Source organism: Pongo pygmaeus, chromosome 8 (assembly GCF_028885625.2).
Source record: "Pongo pygmaeus isolate AG05252 chromosome 8, NHGRI_mPonPyg2-v2.0_pri, whole genome shotgun sequence".
NCBI classification, from domain to species: domain Eukaryota; kingdom Metazoa; phylum Chordata; class Mammalia; order Primates; family Hominidae; genus Pongo; species Pongo pygmaeus.
In genome coordinates this window covers 494411-513806 of record NC_072381.2, presented here as the reverse complement: position 1 = coordinate 513806, position 19396 = coordinate 494411, and the positions used below count along the sequence as shown (strand labels likewise).

At 49.4% G+C, this 19396-nt stretch overlaps 1 protein-coding gene across 6 annotated transcripts in view; it reads left to right on the top strand.

Moving 5' to 3' along the window:
* DIP2C (disco interacting protein 2 homolog C) overlaps nucleotides 1–19396 on the top strand; it is a 405817-nt gene that overhangs the window by 185971 nt on the left and 200450 nt on the right. For 3 of the 6 annotated variants that reach the window (XR_010127367.1, XM_054437226.2, XM_054437225.2), the window contains exons 2-3: nucleotides 14901–14972; nucleotides 16487–16654. Coding sequence is in view for 4 of the 6 variants with exons in the window: in XM_054437226.2 (XP_054293201.1) it covers nucleotides 14901–14972; nucleotides 16487–16654 (240 nt within the window). In the remaining 2 variants the exon portion in view is untranslated. The remainder of the gene's footprint in view (nucleotides 1–14900; nucleotides 14973–16486; nucleotides 16655–19396) is intronic. The other 3 variants (XM_054437227.2, XM_054437228.2, XM_063669489.1) reach the window with 1 other exon arrangement.

Sequence of the window (19396 nt, the reverse complement as noted above, 5' to 3'; positions counted from 1 at the left end):
GAATGAATGGATACTGCGGTGCCTATGTATTGAATTAAGTGTAATTTCACTCACTTGTGTTTCTCCATGCCAGTCCTTTTGCCTGTCTGGACTGCTTTGTTCTTCAAGTTACCTTGTAATATGATCACGTTCTTCAATCGGTTTCGCAGTTTGATTATTGACCTTTTTTTCATTTTAAATGAAAGAAGCCCCCCCATTCTTTCTGATCGGATATTCTCATCTTCCCTCTATAATTGGGGTAATATGGTACCAACGCATGTCTCTTCATAAACATATTATTATAAAAATCCTTGAATACACATGTGCTTACATAAACAGAGGTTTGATTGTTTTATAAAAGTTGGTATTGCAAAGCAGAGATCTTAAGTTCTACTCATAATGTATCAGTGATTATAGGACTGCATACATTCTACTTTATTTGCCTTCTAAATAAAGTATATTCTTAATCATTGCCACTTAATAAAGGTTGGGCAAGTTCTTTTAGAAAGGATGTTTCCACAAACTAAAGTGTGTACTATCAACATTATTATTTAAATAGCTAGTGAAACCATCAAAATCTTATCACATTTACATGTTGCACCAGGAATCATCTCTGCTTTCCTCCCTGCAGCTCAGTATTTTTGACGCAATGTGAATTAGTGCACAGGAAGCCTCAGTGTTTCCTGGAGGGATGCCTGCAGCTCACTTGCGTCAGAGAACGTCATCATGTGTGTACAAACTTCTCTGGAATAACTTGAGCTTATTACATACATCTTCTGGTAGGTCATTTGCCCCCTCCACTCTCCAAAAGAAAACCTCAGGCCTCTTAAATTGACTGCAAGCCTTTTTGGGACTGAGCCATTATTTTAGACAGCAAGATTGTCAGAAAAAATATAGCTTTAAGGATGATAGAAAGATCTTAGCATTTTCTGAAGCCTGAAACCTGTGGGGGGAGGCAGTGCAGTCATTCCTGTCCTGATGGGTCCTGGCCTGTCTCGTTTTGTTTTCCATTGCTAACCCAGATGGGTGATTTGTTTAAGAAAATCATTGGAGTCATTGAATTAAGCATCCCTTTATTTCCAGCTTTTAAAATGTTTTAAGTTAAAATATAACTTTTTACGTCTTTTATCCAGTGAACATTTGGTGATATTGTGTCTGTTTTGTGTGCACCTTTTCTGTTTTGTGTAGGATTTCTGTTTTATGTACTCTGTCCATTGCATGGCACACAATAGGTATTAAATATTTGGGGGATGAATGAATGAATGAGGAAATAAAGTTCAGGATAATTTCTATGGCATTTGGAAATTCTCGTGTAAAATCTAGGCACGTACAGTGTTACCAAACAAGGGCCAAGTGAGAGCTGCAGTATTTGTTTAATTACTAAGGAGCAGTCACTTTCCCTTCATGTATCCTGGACTTGTGGGGTCACAGGACCTACTGAAATAGTACCATATAACGTCTGATGGAGCAGCCAAGGGCTGGTGGCTGCAGGTCTCAGGAAGAGAACACAGAAGCAGCCGTGGGCCCTGCTCCTGAGACAGGCAGGGGTTGGCTCTGAACCCACCTTTGCCCCAGATGCTGATGAGCAGGGAGGCGGTTGTCAGGGAAGCTGGCACGTTGCCTGCAGGGGTCTCCGGCATGTACAGATGTAGGGGAGGGCCCGGCTGAACCCATATCTGCTGTGAAGGCTTGCAGGAGTCCGCGCTTGCTGAGGGGTCCCTAGTTTTATTCCCTGGGTCTGAACTTGCTCTCAGTGGCCCTGTCTGCCTTCAGAATCCACCTGAGCAAGAGCTGGGCTGAGAGTTGGGGCCCCTTCCCCAGTCCCATTGTGGCAGGGTCAGGTTACTGGAGATAAGTCCTAGTCAGCACTTAGCCTATTAACAGGTTCGAGGGGCCGGTGTATCCATGCTTGCTCTATGATAAAGTCAACAATTTGGCAGATGGTAACTAGACATTTCAGAGTTCCTTTAAAATGGTGTCAGTAGAGCCCATGATATGGTTTGGCTTTGTATCCCCACCCAAATCTCATCTCGAATTGTAATTTCCATAACCCCCATGTGCCAAGGACAAAACCTTGGGAGGTGATTGGATCCTGGGGGTGGATTCTCCTATGCTGTCCTCACGATTGTGAGGAGATCTCAAGAGATCTGTTTTTTTGGTAACTGTGTTCCCTTCCTGAGACCTGCAGCCACCAGCCCTTGGCTGCTCTGTCAGATATTATATGGTACTATTTCAGTAGGTCCTGTCCTCCCCCTTGCACACCTCCCTCTCACCTGCCGCCATGTAAGACGGGCCTTTGCTTCCCCTTTGCCTTCTGCCATGATCATAAGTTTCCTGAGGTCTGCCCAGCCATGTGGAACTGTGAGTCAATCAAACTGCTTTCCTTTATAAATTAGAGAGTCTTGGGCAGTTCTTTATAGCAGCGTGAAAACAGACTGATGCAGCCTAGCGGTCCACACATGGGGAGCCCAGCCATCGACACGGGGAGCCCAGCTGTCCGCACAGGGAGAAGGTGACAGTGCAAATGCTGTCAGGGCTGCGATGCCGAGGAGCCAGTCAGCACCACATGTGGGAAACCTCAGCCGTGTGGCCATTGAGGGGTCAGGGCTGCAATGCTGACAAGGAGTCAGTCAGCATTGCGTGCGGTGAACCTCAGCCGTGTGGCCATGGTGGGGTTCAGCCATGCTGTTCTCATTGAGCAGCCCATTTTCAAAGTCTGAAAAAGGATAAAAAATAGGAATGAAGTTTTCAGAGTCAGTGCCTTGCATGAAAACTGGTGGTTGAGAATTCCTCAAGGAAAGGAGAAGTTGTTCTCGAAGTCAGCAGTGCTGTGTGGTGCAGAGCAGCGTTGGTGAGAAATGCCGGCATGCAGATAAGTAACACCATAGAAAATCCACATTCACAGCTCTCAGAAAGCTGGTTTTATCTATAATTAGCTGGCAGGACTCAACAAATGCACATTGCCTCCTTAATTCGCCTACACAGCAGTAGCTTTTTTCAGGCCTGGGGTGTTACTGGGGAACGGTGAGTGGGGTCCTGGCTCATCCCGAGGTGCGCTGGAGCTGAGAGGAGGTTTTGTACTTGGGGATGGAGTTCGGGGCACGCTTAAGCCCAGAGTCTTGGGGTGAGCTGACTTCTTCATTGAAAAATTGTATTCTCTGGGGAGGAATGGGCAAAATGAAATGGAAGTCAGTCATCCCTTGACAGAGGTGTGTCTCTGATGAGCCCCCTAAGAGAGCCCCCCGGGCAGCAGGGAGGAAAAAGCATGACTGCGCTGTTCTACACGTCCTGGTAGGGTCTGTCAGCAGGATCCCCAAGGGGAGGCAAGCATCTCTACTGGCGCCTGCTTCTGTGGCCCGGACTGCTGATTGTGAGTGGGATGAGTTCACTCAGGTGTGGAGATTCGAGGGGCTCTGAGGACTTCCTTCAGCTGAGGCATCTCCTGTTAGAGCCCAGTCATTCCCCGGGTACAGCGTGTCCCTGTCATCTGCTTTCCCACCCTTTGTGAAGAGACAACTAATGCCAAACAGCAGCAGCACCACCATTGCCACCAGCACTACCATCGCCGCAGCCGGGGAAGCTGGCTGGATAGCAAGAGGTTGGGAAAAACTCAAGTACTGTGTTTATGAAACTCAGGACAGAGGCTGGATTCGGTGGCTCACGCCTGTAATCCCAGCACTTTGGGAAGTCCAGGTGGGAGAATCACTTGAGGAGTTTGAGGCCAGCCTGGGCAACACAGCAAGACCCCATCTCTACAAAAAATACACTGTCAGCCAGGTGTGGTGGTGCCTGCCTGTGGTCCCAGCTACCCAGAAGGCTGAGGTGGGAGGATCACTTGGCCCCGGGATGTCAAGGCTGCTGTGAGCTGTGACTGCACCACTGCACTCCAGCACAGGCAACAGCGGCAGACCTGTCTCAAGAAAAAATTTTTTAATCTCATGACAGATGTTTTCCCTGTCCCAACCTATTCCAAAATAGCTAATTTTTTTTTGGCGCTTGCATTTTGCATTTCAACTCCAAATGTATGATGAATGTTGCTTCAAGAAATTCTTCCTCTGCATCCCATCTGTATGGTGGAACCAGCCGGGTGCCCTAACATTACCGGACGCTTCTCTGCATGGTCTTGTGTGTGTCAGAGGAGCCCTGGCTGCATGTTCAGCTTCTGTGGATCCAAGACATTGCTGTGTGTGGCAGGACTGATCCTCACTACATACGGTTTGGATTCCTTGGGTTAGCGTCTGGAAGAAGACACGGTCTTGAGCTCGTTGCCGCAGCAAACAGTTTGCAAGTGAAGGACGCCTGCTTCTCCCTGTCCAGAGCTGCCCCATTGCTGATGAAGACAGACTGTGAAGTTGGTCAAAAGAGAAGCAGCCGACACAGCAGAATGACCAGGAAGTAATGAGGGGTGTGGAGGGGAGAGCCTGTATTCCTTCCCCTGCCTGCTGAATGTTAAAAATTTCCAGGGTGCAGAGTTGGCCTTCCATGTTTTTAGGTTCTATAGCCCTGGATGCAGCCAAACTGAAAGTGAAAATATTCGGAAAGAAAAGAATGGCCTAACCTGTTCTGAACATGTGTAGACTTTTTCGTTTTCATTATTCCCTAAATAATACAGTACACCCACCATTTACACAGCACTCACGTTGTTTGGGGTATTGCAAGTAAGGTAGAGATTGACTGTGATTTATTTATTTTGAGATGGAGTCTTGCTCTGTTGCCCAGGCTGGAGTGCAGTGGCGCGATTTCGGCTCACTGCAAACTCCATCTCCTGGGTTCACGCCATTCTTCTGCCTCAGCCTCTTGAGTAACTGGGACTACAAGCGCCCACCACCACGCCTGGCTAATTTTTTTGTATTTTTACTAGAGACGGGGTTTCACTGTGTTAGCCAGGATGGTCTTGATCTCTTGACCTCTTGACCTCGTGATCCACCCGCCTCAGCCTTCTAAAGTGCTGGGATTACAGGTGTGAGCCACCATGCCCAGCCTGTGGAGATTTTAAGTACACGGGAGGGCACCGTGGGTTCTGTGCATTCAGCACTCATGTTGTTTGGGGGTATTGCGAGTAATGTAGAGATTTAAGTACACAGGAGGGCACCGTGGGTTCTGTGTACTCAGCACTCATGTCGTTTGGGGTATTAAGAGTAGAGATTTAACTACAAAGTACACGGGAGGGCACCGTGGGTTCTGTGCACTCAGCACTCACGTTGTTTGGGGTATTGCGAATAATGTAGAGATTGTAAGTACATGGGAGGGCACCGTAGGTTCTGTGTACTCAGCACTCACATTGTTTGGGGTATTGCGAGTAATGTAGAGATTTACGTACACGGGAAGGCATGCATTGGTTCTGTGTACTCAGCACTTGCGTTGTTTGGGGTATTGCGAGTAACGTAGAGATTTAAGTACACGGGAGGGCACTGGGTTCTGTGCAGTCAGCACTCACGTTGTTTGGGGTATTGCGAGTAATGTAGAGATTTAAGTACATGGGAGGGCACTGTGGGTTCTGTGTACTCAGCAGTCACATTGGGGTATTGCGAGTAAGGTAGAGATTTTTAAGTACACGGGAGGGCACATGTGGGTTCTATGCAAATGCTGCGCCATTTTCTATCAGGGACTTGAGCATCACAGACTTTGGGATCCTGACCCCTGGAACCCACTGCCACGGACACCGAGGGTGACTGTACTTCAGCATGCTTTATTTTTTTTTCTTCACGGAGAGACTAGCTAGAAGAAACACAGAATTTTTTCCACACAGAGCAACATTCAAAACCTATAAATAGTTTTTAGGGAGGAGGAGGGGAAGGATTTCAGGTTTTTTTCCTCCCCCTTCAAGCTATTAATAACACATTCCTCACCTTGTAGTTAATTTGTATGTGTGGTGAGAATAGGGAAGATCTATTCTCTTACCCAGTTTCAGGCAGATGATACATTGTTAACTGAATTTCAGGCAGATGATACATTGTTATTAACTGTAGTTACCACACTGTACATTTCGGCCTCCAGAATTGACTCATCTTTTCTGGAAGTGTGTGCCCTTGACCGGCATCTCCCTGCTTCCCCTTCCCCAGTCCCTGCTTCCCCTTCCCCAGTCCCTGCTTCCCCTTCCCCAGTCCCTGCTTCCCCTTCCCCAGTCCCTGCTTCCCCTTCCCCAGTCCCTGCTTCCCCTTCCCCAGTCCCTGCTTCCCCTTCCCCAGTCCCTGCTTCCCCTTCCCCAGTCCCTGCTTCCCCTTCCCCAGTCCCTGCTTCCCCTTCCCCAGTCCCTGCTTCCCCTTCCCCAGTCCCTGCTTCCCCTTCCCCAGTCCCTGCTTCCCCTTCCCCAGTCCCTGCTTCCCCTTCCCCAGTCCCTGCTTCCCCTTCCCCAGTCCCTGCTTCCCCTTCCCCAGTCCCTGCTTCCCCTTCCCCAGTCCCTGCTTCCCCTTCCCCAGTCCCTGCTAACCCCTATTCCACTCTGTTTCTACAAATTCTACTTTAAGATGCCACATGTAAGTGAGATCATACAGTATTTGTATTTCTGTGCCTGTTTTATTTCACTTAGCATAATATCTTCCAGGTTTATCCATGTTTTTGCAAGTGGCAGAATTTAGTTCTTTAAGTTGAATAGTATTTGTTTTGTCCATACACCATGATTTCTCTATCTGTTCATCCACTGACGGATGCGTAGGTCAGTTCCACATCTAAGTGATTGTAAATAGTGCTGCAGTGGATGTGAGAGTGCAGGTATCTCTCCCTTACACTGGTTGAAATTCCTTTGGATATTTACCCAGACATGGGATTGCTGGATCGTAGAGTCCTGTTTCTAGTTTTGGAAGATGCTCCATGCTATTTTCCACAGCAGCTGTGCTGCTTTGCTGCTTTGCTGCTTTGCTGCTTTGCACTCCCATCAACAGCGTGCAAGGGTTCCCTTTGCTCCACATCTTTGCCAACACTGCAGAATTTACATTCCTAGATCCCCTTGGGTTCCCTGACGTGGGCACAGGTGGCCTGACCACTCACTACACCTCTCTCTCTGAGCTTTGCTTTCTCATGCTGTGTACGGACTGGTTGAGCAACCTCCTCACTATGCCTCTCTTTGAGCTTTGCTTTCTCATGCTGCGTATGGACTGGTTGAGCAGCCTCCTCACTACACCTCTCTCTCAGCTTTGCTTTCTCATGCTGCGTATGGACTGGTTGAGCAGCCTCTTGGATTGCTTTGACTCTTGGGAGCTTTGACTTAAAAAGGCAACTGAGCAGAAAGCCATAGCTACTATGCAGCTGTTTAAATGATTCTGCAAAGACTTAAAGTCAAACTCTGGGTGAGGGAGTGTGTGCTTCTAAAATAGGAAGATAATGCTTGATGTGTTGTGGAAAGTTGAGGCTCTGTTGGCCCCAGTGCTGAGGTCACTGCACGCCTCTGACTCTGGTGTGAACACACAGTGACCGTGGAGCTCTGTTTACAGAGATGTGCTCCTCCTGGGGTTTAGGACTCTGGACTGCATGCGCTTTTGTGTTTACTGAGGTTAGCCCACTTCTTTCTGCTGTCAAAGTGATTCCATCTTTGATAGCCTTAGCAGTTTTCTTGTTTCTCCAAAAGCACTTTCTGATGCAAAAGGGGGTCACGTGGCACGTGTTCGTGACCATCCCCTGTGGCCCAGCACTCGGGATAGGCTGCTCCACCACTCACTTCGGGGTGGTCCAGCGTGACTTTTCAGATCCTGGAAGTGACGTGGACTTTTTTTGTTTATTCCAGTTGTCCTCCTCCCCCTTCAGCAGGGCTGTGACATTCTTCCTGCTGGGGCATCTGAAGTGTCTCCTGTAGTTGGGGGTAGGACGGCGGCGCTGGGCCAGGTGGTTCTGCACGATGACTTTGTTGCCACCAGTCTGGCCCTCGGCAGATGCCTTGGCGGGCATCTTGGACTTGCTGAGACTGTCATCTGTGAAATGGGGATGATAGTGCTTGTGGAATGTTTAAATGACATAGTTGTCTGTAAAGTTCACAGTAAGACCCCAACTTTGTAGGTGGATAATCAGCCTCCATCCTTTCCCCTGTCTGCCTGTCCTCATGCTCATGTTTCCTCCCAATCCAAAGAAAAAACTCTGAGGGGTCTCTCCCTCTGTCTGTCGGGGAGCGGAGGGTGGAACACGAGAGACTTGCTCTCAAGCCATGAGTCCCATGGTGGCCATCTGAGAAGAGCCCACAGTGGGCGCCGGGCCATGCTGGCTCCTCTTCTACACATCAGCTTCTCGATGTCCACCTGGAAATAATGGAAGCTGGGCTTCATTGTCCCTACCTTGCCTCTTCTCGCTCCCCCAACACCAAAAAATGTAAATACAACATCCAGTAAAACCAAGTTACTGCTGAGGCCTGAGATCTGCAAAGTTGAGAATCAATGTCATGGGAAAGGGAAGTAGCTGTGTTTAATATGGCATAGTCTTCTCAGAGCTGTCTTTCTACAGGGTGGGGTTTCTTTCCTTTTTGTGTGAAGGAGGGATTTCTAACTCCCAGGACACATTGGAGAAATTATGCTTGCCTGAAGAGTTTTTAGCAAGTTATGACAGCGGTTTTGTGTGAAACTGGCACATTTAAATCTTCCCACTGGCCAGGATGACTGCTGGGGCATCTCCGGGGCCCTCATGCAGAGCCCCCGGTCTTGCCAGGGACTGGAAGGGAGTGGGTGTTTCGAGGCTGCAGTAGGACAGGAGTCTCCTCAAACTCACAAAGCCTCTGCTCCACGCGGCACACCGCACACGTGCTTTGAATTTTAAAAAATTCCATCGGCATTCATATTTCTAAGCCCTTTAGGGACTGTTATTACTACATTATTTTCTTTTAACATCAGAAGCTTATTTTCAAGACCGCTGCAGTAGCGTGGGCTTCTGTTGATCTTTCTCCTGTTCTTTTGATCCATGTGTTAAAAATAGAAAGGATTCCAAACATGCGTTTCCTTTAATCCCCCTTCTAACCAGAGTTCTTAACGTACCAAAGAGGAGAGCTACAGGGGACAATACAAATTTTAAAAAACCAAAAAGGTAAAACTCTAAGCGACCTTGTCCACCTGCCTGGCCCGAGTAAGATCTTACTGCCACAGCGTGTCTAAAATGTGTTTCCTTCCTGCTCCTACCATTAATTCAGTGTGTGTGTGTGTGTGTGTGTGTGTGTGTGTGTGTGTGTGTGTGTGTGTGGTTTGAGACAGGGTCTTGCTCTGTCGCCCAGAGTGTGGGGCGCTAGGCACTAAATAACAATAAATAATGTTTGTGGGTTTTTTTTTTTTTTTTCTGAGACAGAGTCTCGCTCTGTCGCCCAGGCTGGAGTGCAGTGGTGCCATCTCGGCTCACTGCAAGCTCCGCCTCCCGGGTTCACACCATTCTCCTGCCTCAGCCTCCTGAGTAGCTGGGACTACAGGCGCCCGCCACCACGCTCGGCTAATTTTTTGTATTTTTAGTACGGACGGGGTTTCACCATGTTAGCCAAGGTGGTCTCGATCTTCTGATCTCGTGATCCAATCGCCTCGGCCTCCCAAAGTGCTGGGATTACAGGCCCAAGCCACCGCGCCCGGCCTAAATAATGTTTTTTATTAAACAAAAAGCTCAGGTGAATGTATGAATCCTAGTGCAGGCTTTATGTTTACCCTGGCACCTTATTTAAAAGATCTTTATGGAATTTAAGCTGCTGATGCTTGCACTGGAAACGTGGCAGGGGCTTGTGAGAATGAAGGGGTGATGGGCACAGCAGGTGCAGGTGGAGCCATGGCAGAGCACAGGTGGCCAAGGCGGCAGGGCCAGGTTGGGAAGGACTTGGAGGCCCTGTGGGGAGTTTGGTCTCAGCCCAAACAGCAGGGAGAAGCCTCCAACGCAGTTTGGGGAGAGAGGCTCACCACGTTTGCATTCTTGCAGCGACCCTTCTGGCTGCTGTCTGGGGTATGTGTGGGGCCAGGAGCCTCGGTCCCGGAGCTGGAGAATCTCAGTGACACGGGAGTCTGCGGCGTCTGGGGTCCCGAGATGGTGGTTGACATCAGAGCAGAACAACAACTGGGTTCTCAGGGGTCAGGATTTTGAGATTCCTCCTAGCCCCTGTTTTCTGGGGTCGGGATTCTGAGATTCTTCCTAGCCCCTGGTTTTCTGTGGTCCATCTTCTTTGTCTCCCTCCCCTGACGGGGTGATGCCTGTGGACCTGCAGGCTGCACGGCAGGTCTGTGTTCATGAGTCCTCCCATCAACTCGGACGTCTCTCACGAATTGAATGTGAAATAGATACTGAATGAGTGCTTGTTGAATTTCTTAAAGATTTTCTTGTGTCCTTAGTGCTTTGAGACCTTCACTTCCTGTGCGTTTGATCTCTCCATCTGCGGTAGCAGGTAGATATGTGCTATCACCTATATTTTATCCATGAGAAAAATGCGACCCACACTAGTTAGCTGGCCCATGGGGGACCCTGCTGTGCTCAGCTTGCTGGGGTGAGAGGACATCCCAGGTCCTCCTGCCCCTGTCCCCAGTGCAGGCGAGGGGTATACACAGGAGCTGTCACTGGTCTACAGCACCTGCTGGAGAACGAAGCCTATCGGAGATTTAAAAATGAGGCTGCGGCCTTGCCTTCCGGGGCCTCCTGGCTCCTTATAAAGCAATAGGCTCAGAGCAGCAGCACCAGGGCTCCTGACAGCTGTAGAATTCCCAACATGGAAACAATTACTTTGTAATATAAACTATTAATTCCAGCATTAAATAATCTCCCGACACCGCACATGGAAACCACCACTGCCGAGTGGGTCTGTGTGCTCGGAGCTGAGCCATGCCGTGGAAGCAGCTCCGTGGCCCGTTTCTTTCATCCCCGAGGGTCACCCGGCTCCCAAGTGTCCGTGTGTTGAGCCTGATGTCCGCAGCACTGGCTCTGCACTGGTTCCAGTTGGGGCCAGATTGGCTGGTGCGGGCCTGAGGCCGAGAGGAAGCCACAGGGGCCGGGTGTCTGTTCTGTCATCTTAACCCTGCCTTCGCCAGGCAGACCTTTCCCTGCTTTTCTAAGATTGGGTTTTGCCCTGAAACTCTGGACTGCAACATAAGTGAGAAAAAGAATTGTTCCCTTCGGGGAGGGAAAGAAGCATCGTCCCTCAGTCTCATTCGACCTTCTGCTGGTGACTTTGCCTCACTGGGGTTTTCACTTCCAAAGTAGGACTTGTCTGTAAATCTCTCCTCTTTGTGATTTTAATTTCTGCTTCTGAAATTTTAATTCTTAGGGAAAGTCTCTGAGAATAACATAAGTAGCATTTTTTTAATGAAGCAGAAAATGTTTCTAAAGAGATCACTTTTATTTTTTTTCCTCACTGAGGTTACAATTATTGCATTTACTGCATTTACTTTTCTGTCATACTTATTCCTAAAGTGAAAAGGAAATTAAATAAATGGGTACCTTGATGTGGAAGCGGGAAAATATGCTGTTTGGAACTTTACGTGGAAAGCGCTCTGGCAGGGGCTCCTGTGGTTCACATTTTCTGACAGCAGCCTTGAGGGTGTGCCTTAGACCCAGCCTCCCGGATGCCGTCCCCGGAGAGGGGAGTTGACTTTCGAAATAGCCTTGGATGACGTTCCCGTCGCTTCCAGGTTTGGGGAATATGAACAAGCCGGCTGTGAGCAGTGGATACGCCTAGCGGGATAACAGACACGTGATGGCCCCAGCTTAGAAACGTGGGAAAGGACGTGCCCTCTCTTGGAGCATTTGCGCCTTTAGTTTATGTAGCTGCACGCTGATGACCACATGCCCTGATGGACGCAAGGTGAAGGGGAGAGAAGAGAGGCAGGAATTAATTGATCATTCAGCCTGAACCAATGTGAAATGGAGGAAGCAGCAGGCACCGTCAGAGCCCCCGTGTCCCTAGTGTGAAATGGAGGAAGCAGCAGGCACCGTCAGAGCCCCCGTGTCCCTAGTGTGAAGTGGAGGAAGCACCGTTGGAGCCACCATCTCCCTAGTGACAGTGTGGCATTGATTGAAGGTCAGGCCTTGGGCCCAACCCAAGGAGGTGTTCTGGGAGGATACTGTGTAGTCAGCCAGCTAGCTTCTGCCTGTCAGTCTCTCACCTCCCACCACCTGCCATCTGTCCATCATCTGTGTCGTCTGTCTGTATGCATCATCTATTATCTACCTGTCACCTATGACCTGATTGTATTTGCACAGAAATCATTGGTTGCTTCAAAATAAAGGGCGACACGTAAAAGTGCTGCTAGAAGGTTTGCTCGTGTAAACCTGCAGCGAGTCTATCATGGGAATCTGGTGGACCTCTGTCTACCAGATGCTGAGGCAGTTCCAGAGTTAAAAATTACTGGACTTTTTCCATGAAAACGTAGCAGGAGTTTGTGAGCCATGAGCTTTGGGGCCTGAGTGAGGCTGGTCTCAGGGCCACGGCATCCGGCACTTCAGCTTCAGCTTCAGCTTCAGGGTAGCATGCACATCAAGCCGTCGTCTTCTGCATTTTGGGATAGAATCGTTGTAAATTTCCCCCAGTCACTGAACAGGTAAGTGATTGCTCTGCATCTGCCCAAGTCTTCAGCGCACTCCCAGCCAGTCACTTATCTGCAGGTGTCTCTGCATCAGGCACAGACGTCTGTGTGTGTGGTACACATGGTACATGGAGGAGCACCCTGGCTTCAGTTTGTAAGACAACTGGGTTGGGGCGCAGTTCTATGGGACATTGTCTGGTTTTAAGGATAACTGTGCATGTGTGTTACAAATAAACCATGAACAGTCATCCACAGCATCACGCAAGCTACAGCGTGTGATTTATGCTGTGGGTGCCCAGAGGCGTCATCCAGGCAGGGCAGGGGCTGGGAGAGAGCAAAGCAGGAAGTAGAGTCCCGTTTGCTTCGGAGAAGGGCACTTCCCAGGCAGGTTACGGAGTCAGGAGGATGTGCAGGGGCATGAATATGCGAGGAAGGCCCAGGAAGCCAGGGCTGCGGCCTCTGGACACTACACCAGCTTTAGAGTGGAAGACTGTGGGTGTGGTTTTTATGGAACCCGGTTTTGGAGCTGGACAGACTTTTGTCTTAGATCTGTGGTCCTGGGTGAGGAACTAAGTACCATTTGTGCCTCAAATTCTCATCTGTAAAATAATTTGTTATAACGATTAAACAATATCGTCTTTGGGGATGGGCCAGCAAACCCTCCTATGAAGAGCTGCACTGAACTCTGTCTTGCCTTGCAGCTCGGCAAGGAGCAGGCCGTGAGCACAGAGTGTGTCTCCAGAAGTGGCCTGGAAGCTGGGCTCAGCCTCGAGACTTAGTTTGCAGACCTTGGTTTGGGGGAAAGTGCGGGGCATGGAAGTTACGCAGTGGTGCCGCCATTTCCCACCTCCTAGGTTTTGAGAGATGATAGTAACCTAGGATTTATTAAAGTCTAGTCTGGAAATTTTCTTTGCTGATTGATTGGGGGCTCGATTTAAATCAAGCACGTGCACATGTAGCTGCTTCTGTGGTTGATTTTGGACATCGTTTGTAAGACGGGTTAACAAGGCATTTCCAGAAGCGACTGAGCAGTCTCCATAGTGGGCAGCTGATGGCTGCGGGTGTGGAGTGCCCGGCAAGCTTTAACATTTCTGCAGAAATCATCCTTTGCTGGCAGTGGCCGGCTACCTAGTTAGCATTGGCTGGGTGCGGTGGCTAACATCTGTAATCTCAGCACTTTGGGAGGCTGAGGCGGCAGATCACGAGGTCAGGAGATCAAGACCATCCTGGCTAACACGGTGAAACCCCGTCTCTACTGAAAATACAAAAAATTAGCCAGGCGTGGTGGCCAGTGCCTGTAGTCCCAGCTACTCGGGAGTCTGAGGCAGGAGAATGGTGTGAACCCGGGAGGCGGAGCTTGCAGTGAACCGAGATCGTGCCATTGCACTCCAGCCTGGGGGACAGAGCGAGACTCTGTCTCAAAAAACAAAACAAAACATCGATGGGCAGATGCGGGTTCCACGTCATTTGGTTCTTGGCTCCATGTTCAGACGTCAGCCTTGTGTTCCGTGGGGGAGATGAGAACATGTGTCGTGAGCTATGAGTTGGTGGAGGCAGCCGTGGAGGCAGAGGTGGCATCTGAGACTGTCCGTCCTTCACTAGGAAAAGCGAGTTAACCAGCTTGTGTGTGTACCTTGATAACTTTTCACTCATTTGCTATATTTTTATTAAAGCTTGAATTTTTAACTCTTCTTGGAATTATACTTTGATCAGTCTTAGAAAACAATACAACAGATCCAAAAAAAATGAAGGGCGAATAAGTATTCTGTGTGTGCTGGAGCTTGTGATTGGGAAGGGCCTCTGCATGTCGATGAGCTGGCTTTGTCCTGTGTGCTTGCACTGGCTCCAGGAAAGGCACGGCTGCTGCGCGGCCCCCTGGCTGTCTGTGAGCTTTAACATGTGGATTCTCACCTCACCACAAGCACCTTTCTCTCCTCTTCTGGATTTCTGCAGGTTTCATGCCTTTTGCTTCTTCCCTTGGCCTTTGTCACTCCTTTTTCAAAAACACTGTGGCGGCTTCAAGTCCTTGTAACCGACATGCTCGGTTAGAAAACATCTTGTTAATGAAGAAGATGCCAATAGATGCTGGTGTCGGCCATCCCGGGCCCAGCAGCTGCAGGATCTGTCGTCGACTGAGTTAACGAGAGCCCTGGCTTTCAGGCTTGGCTTCCTGTGCCAGCGGGTGGGGATGAGATGGCAGGGGTCTAACCCTGGACCCCATCTGGATAAATAAAGAAAGGGCCAGAAATAGGCATGTGTTTAGCAAATGAGTTTTAGTGACTTAAATGCTGTGGGCTTTTGTTCGAGAGCAGGGGAGGAACTGAAGTTGTATGATGTGCAGTGCTTGCTTTTAAAATTCGAACAATGAGGCACACAGAAGATACTGTGATAATTGTGTCTTCTTGGGCACCATTGAATGATACGCTCTATCCACTGAGACTGAACTTCATTTTCCTTCTCTTGCAGGTGACATCACACAAAAAGGATATGAAAAGAAGAGGTCAAAGTTAATCGGAGCCTACCTTCCGCAGCCTCCGAGTACGTAACCCCCATGAGTAGCGTGAGTCCTCTCATTTCCTGCATTCACTATGTGCCAGAGAAACATCTGGAGGCAGACGCTCCCTTGCTTCCCGGTCGGCAGGAGGAGGCGTCTGGCATTCACACTCCAGGCATTCAGTTCCTTTGAGTGATGACACGTGCTGTGTCAATATACAAGGCACGGAAGATTTTTCTATAAGTGTGCCTAATAGGTGTTTTCTCTATAAGTAGAGATCAATATTGTGTTGATTACTTTAAAATGCTATAATCGTAAAAATATGAGCGCATTAGTGATTTCAACATATTTGGTTTAGAGAGCTATTTATTACTATTGATTCTGGTTTAATCCAAGGCTTCAGTTGGTGGCACAGGCCAAATCTAGACAGTGCTGTGATATCCCGTCCAGGACTCTGCAATCGTGAAAGCTGGTTGTGTGTTGAGATGTGGTTGCAAACATACATGATGATTCTTCAGAAGGACAGTCGGTTTCCCGCCAGTGTTTCTACGTGTGCAGATTGGCAGCTTTCCTGCACTTGAGCTGGGTTCTGTAAATGTCAGGAAAAAGAACCTCATATTAGACTGGGATTCTAGCACCTCAGTTCCCATCTGGCAAGCGCAATTCAGCCCAAGAGTGACCTTGAAAATTTGCTGGGCTTGAGGAATGGCTTAAAGCTAACACAAGCAGTTTCTTCCTCAAACATAAAGGCTAGCAACATAAATTTTAAAGGTGGAAATTGAACTTCCAGTTTTTATCATTGAAACAAGATTTTAGAAGGTTTAAGGATGCACGTGTCCACACCTGCACAAACCCCGATTCTGTTCTTCTCGAGGCCCCGAGGCCAGTCCAGGGTCCTGTTGACTCAGTAAGGAAAGTTTCCTGAGGCTCAGGCTCGGGGAAACGGTATGGAGATTCTGCTATTGGTAGTTTTGTTTTGATTTCGTGTTTTTCTTACCTTGATTTTTGAGACAGTGATGTAACAGTGAACATGTTTGTGTGGACCTTGCTTAGCAGAGGCTTAAGTCAGGGATAGACGCCGAGGAACCCGAGAGAAGGGGAGCAGAGGGCTGGGCTGGAACGCTGGGGCGAGAGGCTTCAGGGCAGTGCTGGGCAGATCCCCTGATGGCCTGCGCCCCCTCGCTCGTTCTCTTCTTACAGAGCCATGGGGCGACAGCTGCCCCAGCCCTCTCCCTGTGAGTTCCCCTCTGCAGGTGCCCTCATGTCCTACAGGAAGGTGGGGTCTGACTGTAGGCCACGGACGCTGTTGGTTTTAACTTTTGGGCCTTGCCAAACAAAAGTGAAACAGAAGCGGTTCCTCGCTTCCCGGGACGGTTCTCCAGCGGTGCCTCCCGCGGTGGCTCCGGCCTCAGCCGGGCGCAGAGGGCGGCCGTGCCCTGTGGTCCCCTTGGTGGTCTGTGTGCTGTCCTGCATGGGGTCGGCAGCTCTGCTCAGCGCTGTAACAAATTTAAAAAAAACTAAAGTTTGAATTAATTAGTTTTTTTTCAACTTGTTACAGCAGCGAATGGAGCTGCCGTGGTTCGGTGTAGACTGCAGCACAGTGAAGGAGCGCCGAGGAGAACATTCCGCTCTGCCCACATCGGGGTGTGCGACGTCCGAGAAGCTGCGGCTCGGGAGCGGGTGGCCAGCACCGCAGGGAACCGGCCTCTGTTTTACTTTCGTTTCGGTGAGCGCTGCTTTGCTGAGAGCGAGCCCCACAGCAGGGTACACGTTAGAAAAGGGGCCACCCGCCAAGTGCTGTCCATCCTGCACAGACGTGTAGGGTGTGGTCTGGGGGCCTGAAGGTCCGATTCTCCAGTGAGCCAGGTCGCTCCACAGGCCCAGAGCTCGCCAGAGACCACCGGGTCTGTCCCTGTGCGTCAGGGCCCAGTTCCGTGTTTCCTACTGAAGTAGCACGTTGCTTTTACAATTGCCCTTTCTCAGTTGGGCACCACTTAGAAAACACTTAAGAAGAATGCATGACAAATTATAAAACTTCTTAAAGCCACTGTCTTCTACAGACTTTCGTCTTATAGCCAAAGACCCAATTAAAGGATGAGCTGATGGGTCTTGACCTCTGAGATCTGCTAGAAGGAGTGATTTTCAGATTTCCATCTCCAAAGAGCAAAGTAGGGGTTTTTGAAATAGAAAAAGCAGTCAATCATAGAGTATGTTCTTAGAGGTGAGGATTCTGTTCAAAGGTCAAGATTACTTCGGTGGACAGTATTTTGAATATAGGAATTTCATGAGGCAAAAAGGGAGTTCAGTGCATTTTCCAACAGAGTGAAAAAAAATCATATGCAGGTTGAAGTTTTAGGTTCATGTTCAGGGTTACATTTCAAAATGTGTTTTAAAATCACATACAAGGCTGGGGACTGTGGCTCACGCCTGTGATCCCAGCACTTGGGGAGGCTGAGCCAGGGGATTGCTTGAGCCCAGGTGTTTGAGACCAGCCTGGGCAACAAAGGGAGTCCCCATCTCTACAAAAGAAAAAATTAGGCATGATGGTGGGTGCCTGTGATCCCAGCTATATGGGAGGCTGAAGCAGGATTGCTTGAATCCAAGAAGTCAAGGCTGCGGTGAGCTATGATTGTGCCACTGTGTTCCAGCCTGGGGGACAGAGCGAGACCCTGTCTCAAAAAAAAAAAAAAAAATTGGTAAAATCAAGTCATAGAGGCAAACTTTATTATTACAATTGGCCATTGGGGTCTCAGAAGAGGACACCCCGCCTCGTCTCCTGGCCTGCACTGCGTTCCTCCTTTCTGGGCCCCGGCTGATTCCCTCGTACCCTCTCAGGAGCAAGTGGCAAAACTGAGGAGAAGGTGACAGGGCTGGGTGTTAGCCACGAGGTCCATCTGCCGGAAACGTGAGGAAAACAGGAGGAGGGATGGCCCGGGCCGCCTGATTCAGGCCCAGACACCAGACTCAGGATGGGGGGGCTCAGGATGGGGTGGACTCACCCCCCTAGGCTGCGTTTCCCTGCCGACCTTCATTTGAAGACGTTGCTTGTGACGTGCAAGCGTGTACCGTGTGCAACTGTCCTGGGAAGCAGCAAGGAACGCAGATGCTTCCAAAGCCGAGGCTGCTTTCTTGGTTGGCCCCACGGGATGTGACTTCCTTTGTGCAGGATCTTCATGGAACATCTTCCTTTTTTGTTCCCCTGTGCTGCTGCGCACTTGCCTGTAAGGGGTTTGTGTTCTGATTAACTTCCACCCTTTTTTCCTAACATTTACATTCCTATTTCTCCAGAAACTATTCTAAAAGTGTTTCTAGGATGTTGTTTGGGATGCAGAATTATGAGCTACAATGGGGGTTCTGTTCCCTAGGCCATCTAGGCGCGTCCCAGCTGCTCAGGAGAGCAGCGTCTGTGTCAGGGCCTCCGGTCGGGATTCAGAAGAGTGAGCGTGGTGCTGAGCACCTGCCTAAATCTAGTTGAGGAAAAGACTGCCAGGAGCCAGGAAGAATTGTGAGTTATATATGCATGAAAAGAAGGGTCAGAGAGGGTGCCTGGAAGATCATCTTCAGGGAGAAGATGCTGCTTAGGGAAGCTGCCCACTTAGCTCTCACTCTTCTGCAGTTCAAACCCGTCCCTCATCCGTCTCTAAGCCCAGTCAAAGTTGTAAACATAGGAAATAAAATCCACTGCTTGGCAGCCTTTTCAGGGATATCTTAATAGCAGTGTCGACTTGGATAACAAGGCCTCACTGCTTGTGTGATACAGGCTGTGGAGATTTAGAGAGTAAAATTTCAGTGTGGCTATAAATGGTGGAACCTTCTTTGCTCAGATACAGCTCCTCTTTCTCACAGCAACTTCTTATGTGATTGTCCGTGAAATGTTTCTTGGTATTGAGTGATTTATGAAGATCCGGTATTCGTCTCCAAGCCCAGCTTGCTTTTCCTTCAACAGCCAGCCAGCTTGATGCCCAGGTGCACGTTACGAGGACTCTGTAAGGGGGTTGGTCTGTGCTGCACAGCCTCTCTCCATGAGGTCGTGTGAGCGGCCTCTCCGGGGAAGAGGCATCCGTGGTCAGTGTGAGTTAAGCCCCACACTGTTTCCACCATGGGGTCGTGTGAGCAGCCTATCCAGGAAGAAGCCTCCCATGGTCAGAGTGAGTTAAGCCCTACACTGTTTGCACCGGAGGCCTCGATGGCCGCCCTGGCCTGCAGGTTCGTGCTGTGCTGTCCGGCTGTTGACTCACATCACAAACCCGGACTTGTCTCAGTTCCTCCCTGCTACCAGGGCTCCCGATGGCCACGCTGCTGTCCCTCCCGACAGCCATGCCGCTGCATCCACAAGAGGAACTCTGCTCAGGCCGTGCACTTGGCCGTGTCTAGGTGGTGGTTAAAGCTCAGTTTGGATACTCCGTCCTGAGGGATTTCTCCCCTGATCCTTCAGTCAGACCGTCCAGATTCCCATCTCCATGTCGTC